Below are 10,000 nucleotides of genomic sequence, written 5' to 3'. Positions count from 1 at the left end.
GAAGGGGATTTAACGGCAGAACAACGCGGCCTTTGTGTGCCCCTTAATCCGGCCTGTACCCCTTCTCTCCTGGTCTCTCCTTGTTTCTCTCGGTCTTTCTCGGTCTCTCTCGGTCTCTCTTGGTCTATCTCGGTCACTCCCGGTCTCTCTCCGTGTCTCTTGGTCCCTATCGGTCTCTCTCAGCCTCTCTCAGTCCCTCTAGGTCCCTTTCGGTATCTCTCGATCTCTCCCGGTCTTACTTGGTCTCTATCAGTCTCTTTTGGTCTCTCCCGGTCTCTCTCGGTCTCTCCATGTCGCTCCATCTCTCCGAACTCGGCCAACGGCCCCCAGAGCTTCAGGGAGGCCATGTGTCATGTCCCAGTCGGGAACCTAACGGGCTGCAAAACGACAATCTTTGGACGGACGACAGGTCTTCCAAATAGGACGGAGTCAATCGAAAACTGACACCTTTTCCAGCAGTTCGACGCCTCCCATGAGCCTTTTTGTAGTTGTTAATAATACACCTATTATTAGCAATTGACTTTTTCAGAGTAAACATTAAAAAAGAAACAAATCTTTATTTCACTCCATAATAACTTGAGTTTCCCTCATTTACTAATCATATGAAATGGATATGAACGTTATATAAGACTACTGTTTACTGTGCCTATAGGATGCCATAAGAAACCCGTTATTATCGAGATGAAACTTGACTAATAATCACTTTGTTAGGCTACGCGGGAGTAACATGTAAATATATTTACAAAGTGTGCTCCTTGTTTAATATTCCTATGCTGGACTACCTGTGTGCGTCATGCTCAGCGCAGAGGGAGGGGAGGAGGGGTAAGGAGAAGGGAAGGAGGGAGGGAGGAAAGAAGGAGGGGTCTGATCATCTACCCTGTAAGAAGTTGTTTCTAATTAGCCAGCCTTCTCCTGTTTGCCTCACTTCTACCCCGCAGGCGGCTTACCGGCATCTCTCTTCGACCCGCTCCGTCCCTGCAGGCACCGGACCACAGATAATAATAACTACCGGACCGGGACTTCTGACCGACTTCAGCCGGTTCCTTCAAACTCCACTCATAGGACAAAACAGCTCTGATATTGAGTTATAGGCCTACAACGCGTTAGAGTTTGTATTAGATTGTTTGGTGAACTTTTGAGAGTGACAACAGGTGTGTTTCCTTGGTTTACCACTGACCCCAGGACAGTCTATCGGATAGGCCTATAGCCTAACGGTCGGAGCCTAGTGGGAATAACAACCACAACAGCAACAACAGGGGCAACAACAGCAGCAGAACGATATTAGAGCTTTAAAGGCGAGGGTGCCGGACGAATACGAGAAGTGGAAAAAAGAGGGAGGGTGCGATAAATAGAGAGAGGGAGAGAGAGACAGAGAGAGCGAGAGAGAGAGAGAGAGAGAGAGAGAGAGAGAGAGAGAGAGAGAGAGAGAGAGAGAGAGAGAGAGAGAGAGAGAGAGAGAGAGAGAGAGAGAGAGAGAGAGAGAGAGAGAGAGAGAGAGAGAGAGAGAGAGAGAGAGAGAGAGAGAGAGAGAGAGACTAGCTCGGAGACCCGGCCCCCGGTCAGAGAGACGGAGAGAGAGTTAGTGAGTGAGGGAGCGTTTTAAAGCCGGCAGAGGAATGATGTCCTACATTAAGCAACCACATTACGCCGTGAACGGGTTAACGCTCTCCGGCCAGGGCATGGATCTCCTTCACAGCGCCGTCGGATATCCCAGTAAGTCATGAATATATATATAAATTTTTTCATTTGTGCAATGTACTTGGATAATTGTATTTTGTTTTGTATTTAATGGGTAGACACATTCATTTAATGCTTGTGTAAAAGGGAAGTGGAAAATGCAGTGCGCGTAATTGGTGCGTAAAAGGCCTTGATATGAAAGTTACTAACTTTGACAGGAACGAAATTTCAATGGGTTTTATATTTTGGTGGAGGGTTATTTTTATGAATGTGAATGGTTTAAATGAAATTGACTCGATGTGTGTATATTTATTCTGCCACCAAAACATGTGTTCACTTGACCTATAAATGTGGCGGATTATAGAATCAAAGAACAATACAACGTGTGAATGAAAGCACAGCCTGCTCACACACTTACTTCAAATCCCCAAAACGTCTGCAATCTGTTACTTTATAGATGTAACCTATTTATGCGGTCTGAGTTCCTCTCAATGCCAGGGTGTGTTTGGATACTGGGCACCGCGTCTCTGCTGGGTTCACCAACATCTGTCCACTCTAATATTTACTCTGACTCTTACTTATCATTTAAAAAAACTTCACAGATTTCTTACATCATTATTTCGTTTGGTTGGTTTCGAAGACCCCCCGTTTCTTAAATATTTAGATTAAACCTGCCTTGTATTGTGAAATTTCAGACTTTTAAATGTTAAATATTTTCAGACAGAAAAACGAAAACGAAAGACGAAAGAAAGATATATTTTACGCTTTAGAAGTATCTACATAGTAGCCTAAAACAAGGAGATCGAGCAACATATCAACTTGCGGTAAACTATAATATAATATTACTTCGACGCAGAATAGTCTACGAACACAGAAAATAACGAAAAAATTAGTTGCATATTTTTAACATGCAAAACTTTGCCTATTACTTGCATTCCATGCACCACTAAATAATAAAAATGTACTTCATCCAGAAGGACTCTTGGCTTCCAAAAAAATACCAGTCAAAACCAATCTATTTTAAAAAAAGAAAAAGACCTTCGTTATATTTTTAAGTAGAACAGGAGAACTGATTTATTTAATTTCCTTTCCGCAGACACACCGCGCAAGCAGCGCAGGGAGCGCACCACCTTCACCCGCGCTCAGTTGGACATCCTGGAGGCGCTGTTTGCCAAGACGCGCTACCCGGACATCTTCATGAGGGAGGAAGTGGCCCTGAAAATCAACTTGCCCGAGTCCCGCGTCCAGGTAACCATTAAGTCACGGAACTTCCACTGTCGAGATTTTTTGGTTTAGATTTAAAGCTGCAATCATCGATTTTTATAAAGTCCCACTTTGTTTTGATTGAGTCGTGGTTGAGTCTTATCTCTCTTTTCATGCAGTCTCTCAAACAATCAGCAATAGTCTCTCAAACAATCATCAATAGTCTAACGGAGGCATCAGAACCGTGAGAATCTATCAAATCACAATCGATCAAAACAAACTGATGTGAGTTATACATTACTGACTGCAGCTTTAATACATAGCCATACATTCATTTATAAATATATTATGTGGATACATTACTTGGATACGAACCAAATACAGTTCTCAATGACAATGTTGAAGCAGCATTTGATGGTGGAAACATACTAAACTCCGCCCCCCCTGCCCCCTCCAGGTCTGGTTCAAGAACCGCAGGGCCAAGTGCCGCCAGCAGCAGCAGCAGAGCACCGGCCAGTCCAAACCGCGGCCTCCCAAGAAGAAGGCGTCCCCGTCGCGCGACCTCAACAACGATGCCTCGGTCAACGTGGGCAACGGGCCCTACAGCCCCCAGCCCCCTCCCCCGGGCACCTCCATCACCATGCCCAGCGCCAGCGCGGCCAGCGCCACCGTGTCCATCTGGAGCCCGGCCTCCATCTCCCCGCTGCCGGACCCCCTGTCCGTGTCCTCGGGCAACTGCATGCAGCGCTCGGGGGGCTACCCCATGGCCTACAGCCAGGCCCCGGCCTACAGCCAGAGCTACGCCGGCTCCTCGTCCTACTTCACGGGCCTGGACTGCAGCTCCTACCTGTCCCCCATGCACCCCCAGCTGTCGGGCACCGGGGGCGCCCTGAGCCCCATCACCGCCTCCTCCATGGGGGGGCCTCTCAGCCAGTCCCCCGCCTCGCTGTCCTCCCAGGGCTACACGGCCGCCTCGCTGGGCTTCGGCGCTGTTGATTGTCTGGACTACAAGGACCAAACTGCCTGGAAGCTCAATTTCAATGCCACTGACTGTCTGGACTACAAAGACCAGAACTCCTGGAAGTTCCAGGTCTTGTAGATTGATGTGCAGGAGGTGGGGTTAGAGGGGATGGGGTGGCGGCGGGAAAGGTGTAGCTGAGGAAGGGAACATCATGCCAGGTGAACAATACTCAAGATGATGTGTGGACGTTTAGATTGATTAATGAAAAACCAAGAAAAAACAACAGCAACGAATGACAGCCGTTTGTAGTTGCAATCTGGTATTTTTTGGCTCTGTGATTGTAACAAAGAAAGTTGATAGCGATGTTGAACAGAGACTTAAACTTGATTCAATTGATAGACAATTTAAGTGATTGAAATGTACTAAATCATAAAACCTAGTTCACCGGGAATCAACTTCAATTGCAATTGCCTTGGATTCAATCTAACACAGTGCCCGCTACGCCCTCAATACCACAGCACCACACACACAGGGCCTCCATGTAGCAGCAGCCAATACTGTGTCTGTGTAATGTCTGAGAAAAGACCCTGAAATAAGAGCGCTTCCATGTTTTTTCCTTAAAAAAACAGGAAACTGGTTCAGGATACGAGATGATGACCCTGACTTCTATGATGTATTTATTTTCAAAAGCTGCTTTTATACGACCATCCCTGAGCTGACTCCAACAGCTCGCAAGGCAACGCTGCTTATCCCCCATTAGACAAACACAAAAGGCAGGCAGAAGTTGGTGTCCTTATGGCTGACAGTTATTCTCAACATCTAACCAGTGAGACAGCTTAGAGTGCTGAAACAATAGTCCTTTGTATTGAGTTGGACCTTCTGATCGGGCCGACCAATCGGAAGGGGAGACTGACGATAGTGTTGGTAACTAACCAAGTCACTGCAGTAAAATAACCTGTTGCCTTTATGAATAGTTGTGTGTAAAATGCCCCTGCCCCCCCCCCCCCCCCCGAGCTTTTAGTTTGAACCCACTCAATACTTATTTGTGGCTGTTTGGGAAAATGGTCATGCTTCCAGTGAATGCTAACCTGGTGGGAATGTTGACAGATTGTCATAAAAAAATAATTTAAAAAAATCGACCCTGCACCATTTTTTAGAAATCTCCCATTGAACAAAAATAAAACAACCCATTTTGAAGGTTCAAGTGTGTGGCAGGTGAGAGGACTGCAGCAGAGGAAGGGAGGGCACTGCCGGTGACTCCACCTGCAGCCCCCTGCCAAGAGGCTTTGTCTCTCTCAGCTCCGACCTGTGAAAATGTGATGGTGACTAGTGTATATGTGTTTGGTGTTTGATCTTTATTTTCGTATTAGACTAAAACATGATGATGTTTCGTAAAAAATGTAATTGTGAATTCCTTAAGGTTGAAATTGTGGTAAATTGTTTTCAAGTTAATATTATCAGAATTATTATCAGTATTAATTCTATGTCTTCGGCCGACATTTGTTATTATTGCTAATACATTTTTGTGTTGTTCTCCTGTAAATATTAAAACTTTACTTGAAAAATGCCATCTACAATATATTGTTACATGGGCCCTCCACCAAACAATCTCTCTACTAGACAACTGCCAACTTTTTAAGTTAATATTTTCCAGTTTATTTTTGTAGTTTCGTAAATTTTTCAGTACTTCATCGTACCTTATTTTTTTCAAACTCAGGGGTTATTTAATGCAAGTAGCAGTAATAAGATACATTGCTGTGTCTGCTTCTATCTACTTTACCTTTTTGCATTCTTTATAATCCTCTCTCGCTTCTCTTTTTCTGACATGAATGAATTTTTCTTCTTTTGTATATTTCATCTGTTATGTCTTTTGTGTTGAACCGGTCTCACGACTAACATGCTAGCTAGCTGCCGTTTTTCTGGAACATTAAAACGATTTCATGAAAAAGGTGCTACCTTTCATTGACTTTGATGCGTTTGATTGCGGTTGTAATTGTTTAGGACTTGGTCAGATGGAGTTTTACAATTGAGATGACTGCATGAGGATCAGTGGTTATTGAACGTGGGCGCCTGAATCAAGTGTTTAGGGAGTACACGATGGGAACACAAAGACAATAATGACCATCTAGACCTAGTTGAAGCCTAATGTTGCATACGGGAGGTTTGGAGTGTATAAGCTAGGAATGAGAGGACAGTGAGGGAGGGAAAGATATAAGAACCCATTAAAACACACTTAGTTCCTGGAGCTGGGCTCCACCGGGTTTTTAGATCTGTGAATTGCGTTAAATAGTTGTTGTGTTGTAGCGTTTGCTTGAGCCTTTAAAAGGTTCAGGACAGCATAACCCTGCTCTACAAATAGGGCAGAGTTCAACTGTCTGGGGTCACAACAGAGAGCTGGTTTTAGGCCCGCAGTGACTCAGCGCTCAGCCTACAACTTCAGTTTGGCACCACCCGAAAAGAGAAGCACAATTAGGTAAAAAATGAAGTACATTGCGATGTGATGAGCAATACATATAGATTTGATTACATCCGATGGGTATAAAAATCCGTAAGATGTGTAAAGGATGAGGTAAAGGGGAAAAGTATGAATTGCATAAGCAAAATCCTCAAACAACCATCCCCTCACTTGCTCACACCAATCTCATCTCATTCACATGTTTTCACACAAACGTTTTAGTCTGATCAACTGAGTAAGCCTTGTTGATCCAAATGGATTACGTCGCTTTTATTTATGAATGGAATTATTCTGAAAGGCATTTAAACACACATTACATGCCGTAATTGCGTGAATCCTTAGTGGAAACATCATTAACAATTTGTGTAACCATATTACAGATTTGGGTGTCATATCGCCCCTGTAAGGATTTCTTGGGACGTTTTGCCACAACCACATGTGGATGGAAATCCCTTTACGTAAGACATACAGACACACAGATAGACAAACTGATGGATAGATAGATGTATGCTTTATATATATAGATATATATTTTATATATATATATACTGTATATAATTTAGATAGATAGATAGATAGCTATATAAATATATAGATATACCAGACAGACAGACAGACTGACTGACTGACTGACGGACGGATGTCTGTCCGTCCGTAGATTTGTGTGTGTGTGTGTGTTTGTGTGTGTGTGTGTGTGTGTGCGTGTGTATGTGTGTGTGTGTGTGTGTGTGCGTGATAGATAGATAGATAGATGGATAGATAGATAGATAGATAGATAGACAGACAGACAGACAGACAGACAGACAGACAGACAGACAGACAGACAGACAGACAGACAGACAGACAGACAGACAGACAGATAGATAGATAGATAGATAGATAGATAGATAGATAGATAGATAGATAGATAGATAGATAGATAGATTTATTGATTGATTGATTGATTGATAGATAGACTATTATATATAGTCATAGAGAGATAGGTAGATAGAACAGATCCACAGATAGAATATACTGTAGATAGATAGACAGATAATCCCTGGGGGCAGCATATGGCCTGGGGAGCAGAGAGGGCAGAGAGAGAAACAGACACACTCAGGACTTAAATATGATTCATTTCTTCTCCCATCTAATCCCTCCCTACAAAACATGCGGGCGGTCCCGGAGCTCCCCATGCACATTGTAATCATCCAGACCCCCTCCACCCCCCCACCCCCAACACAAACCCCTTCTTCCGCCTTCTCTAGCTTCCTCTTCTTCCAATCCCTCTCTCCTGCACCGCCAACTTCAGTCCCTATCTCCACCTCTCGGGTGGTCCCTTGTATGGCAATTACAAAATCACTCGCCGCAAGAATTTGTTTTCTGACTGTAATAGGGATGGACTTAATTAAAAGAAATTCCCTTTTGCATCTGTTGTACTGTGCAATTCATATTTTTATTTAGTTCATATTTAAGAATTTATTGGAAATCTGTATTTGTGTGTGTGTGTGTGTGTGTGTGTGTGCGTGTGTGTGTATGTGTCTGTGTGTGTGTTTGTGTGTGTGCGAGTGTGTGTGTGTGTGTGTGTGTGTGTGTGTGTGTGTGTGTGTGTGTGTGCGTGTGTGTGTGTGTGTGTGTGTGTGTGTGTGTGTGTGTGTGTGTGTGTGTGTGTGTGTGATCTGTGGCTAGCTGGTGGTAACTGGATCAGTATTAAAGTATGAATGGATCAGGCAGCCACTGTCTACAATGTTATACACTTCGGCTAAGGTCATTACTGCAGATTACAATTTAACACCTCGCTAATATCACTAATAGTGAAAGTCAGATAATGATGACTTGGACCCAAATGGGTGTCTGGATTACAGGAGGGTTTGGTATATACTGTCATGTGTTCAATGTTCAATCTTTCCTGCTCTGAGTTTCTTTTGCCATCATCTTCATCGCCATGGTATCCCATCAGGACCTTCTCCCTGCAAAATCCTGAAATCCCATCATGCTTTTCTTCATGCCCCGTTCCCTGACATATCCCATCATGCATTTCTTCATGCCCCGTTCCCTGACATATCCCATCATGCATTTCTTCATGCCCCGTTCCCTGACGTATCCCATCATGCATTTCTTCATGCCCCGTTCCCTGACATATCCCATCATGCATTTCTTCATGCCCCGTTCCCTGACATATCCCATCATGCATTTCTTCATGCCCCGTTCCCTGACATATACCATCATGCATTTCTTCATGCCCCGTTCCCTGACGAACCCCATCATGCATTTCTTCATGCCCTCCTTCCTGACATACCGCATCATGTATCTATTCATACCTCCTCTCCTTGCAGTTTGTTATTCTTGCTGATCTAATTTGGAGAATGTTCCAATCCTCTTAGTGTCCAGCTCTATCAGCGCAACACTAAGTGAATTAGACAGGATTACTGTCTCTGGCTCCTCTTCCTCCTCTGCGTCTTCCTCCTCCCGTCTTCCTCTCCATACTCTCACTCTTCCCATGTTCTCTTCCTTTTTTCCATCTCTCTCATCACTGGTCCCCTTTCCATCTCGACCTCTCTCCCTCCATAGGATTTACATAGGATTGCGCTCTCTCCCCCCCCCCCCTCTCTCTCTCTCTCTCTCTCTCTCTCTCTCTCTCTCTCTTTCTCTCCCCCCCCCCCTCTCTCTCTCTCTCTCTCTCTCTCTCTCTCTCTCTCTCTCTCTCTCTCTCTCTCTCTCTCTTTCCCTCTCTCTCTCCCCTCTCTCTTCTCTCCTCTCACTCTCTCTCAAACTGTTTCCAATGTTCCCGGCGACAGATGCTCGGCGCTGGCGCAATGCATCATGGGACAACAAGCATCGTTAATTAAAGTTTGACCCGTTTCAAATTGAAATAAAAAAAAGGAAATACTCAACATGGGTCAAAGGTCCATCATACAGCATGGCAGCAGCCAGCTCCCGCCTTCGGAAAACACAAAACCGTCGTCTCATTCAGCCATTCCTTGTGTTAAAACTCAACCATTATCATCTAAAGGTACTTGGATGATTACATTACCATTGGGGCATTTAGCAGACGCAAAGTGACAATATGTACATTTGTCAGAAGAGAAACAACAATATATCGGTAAAGTAAGGATGTTCATAGAACCAAGTGCCAAGCATTAGCAATCGCTCTGTTAACCCATTCCCCGTGTACAACAAAGCTAGCTAGGATAAGATGCTACACAATGCTAAGTACTATTTTAAAGTGCAAGGACGTACAACATACAATAAGTGCGTAAAACCGGTGGGGTGTAAGGTGGGAGGCGATGCAGATTCGAGGTGAAGTCTGAACAGGTGAGTCTTGAGTCTTTTGCGTCGCCTTGAAGCTGGTGAGCGACTCTGCGGCCCTGGCCTCGGCAGGGAGATCGTTCCACCCTTGCAGTGCCTAAACAGAGAAGAGTTGTGACTCTGATTATCAACCTTTGCTGGCTCTTAGCGATGGTGGTACCATCGTCCAGCTGAGGTAGTTGAGCGGAGTGCTCGAGCTGGGGTGTGTGGTCTGACTAACGCTTGGAGGTAGGCGGGGGCAGTTCCATTGACCGCCTTGTAGGCCAGTACCATTACATGGTTAGATCATTTACAAATACATTGAACATTGATTGGCTTAAATCAGGTGCGCGGCTGGTGTCTTCTGGCCTCGCCAGTTCCTCTATTCGGTGTCGTTGAAGATCTAGCCACATCTGCAGTGCTTCTGCTTCTCCCTG

At 44.6% G+C, this 10,000-nt stretch overlaps 1 protein-coding gene across 1 annotated transcript; it reads left to right on the top strand.

Moving 5' to 3' along the window:
* Positions 1-886: 886 nt before the first annotated feature.
* LOC132474389 (homeobox protein otx5-A-like) lies at positions 887-5,801 on the top strand. The gene is made up of 3 exons (XM_060075047.1): positions 887-1,713; positions 2,774-2,925; positions 3,338-5,801. The coding sequence occupies exons 1-3, from the start codon at positions 1,617-1,619 to the stop codon at positions 3,977-3,979; spliced, it is 891 nt and encodes a 296-aa protein (XP_059931030.1). The 5' UTR covers positions 887-1,616; the 3' UTR covers positions 3,980-5,801.
* The last annotated feature ends 4,199 nt before the right edge of the window (positions 5,802-10,000 follow it).

This window comes from Gadus macrocephalus, chromosome 16 (genome assembly GCF_031168955.1).
Source record: "Gadus macrocephalus chromosome 16, ASM3116895v1".
Lineage (NCBI taxonomy): Eukaryota > Metazoa > Chordata > Actinopteri > Gadiformes > Gadidae > Gadus > Gadus macrocephalus.
The sequence above is the reverse complement of the archived record's forward strand: the minus strand, read 5'-3'. Positions and strand labels throughout refer to the sequence as shown.

What these genes read in the sequence shown, in the direction of transcription:
- LOC132474389 (XM_060075047.1), top strand. Translation starts at nt 1,617, where the DNA reads ATGATGTCCTACATTAAGCAACCACATTACGCCGTGAACGGGTTAACG. An exon ending in CAGCGCCGTCGGATATCCCA is followed by an intron (nt 1,714 to 2,773) that starts GTAAGTCATGAA and finishes TCCTTTCCGCAG; the next exon opens with ACACACCGCGCAAGCAGCGC. An exon ending in TGCCCGAGTCCCGCGTCCAG is followed by an intron (nt 2,926 to 3,337) that starts GTAACCATTAAG and finishes TGCCCCCTCCAG; the next exon opens with GTCTGGTTCAAGAACCGCAG.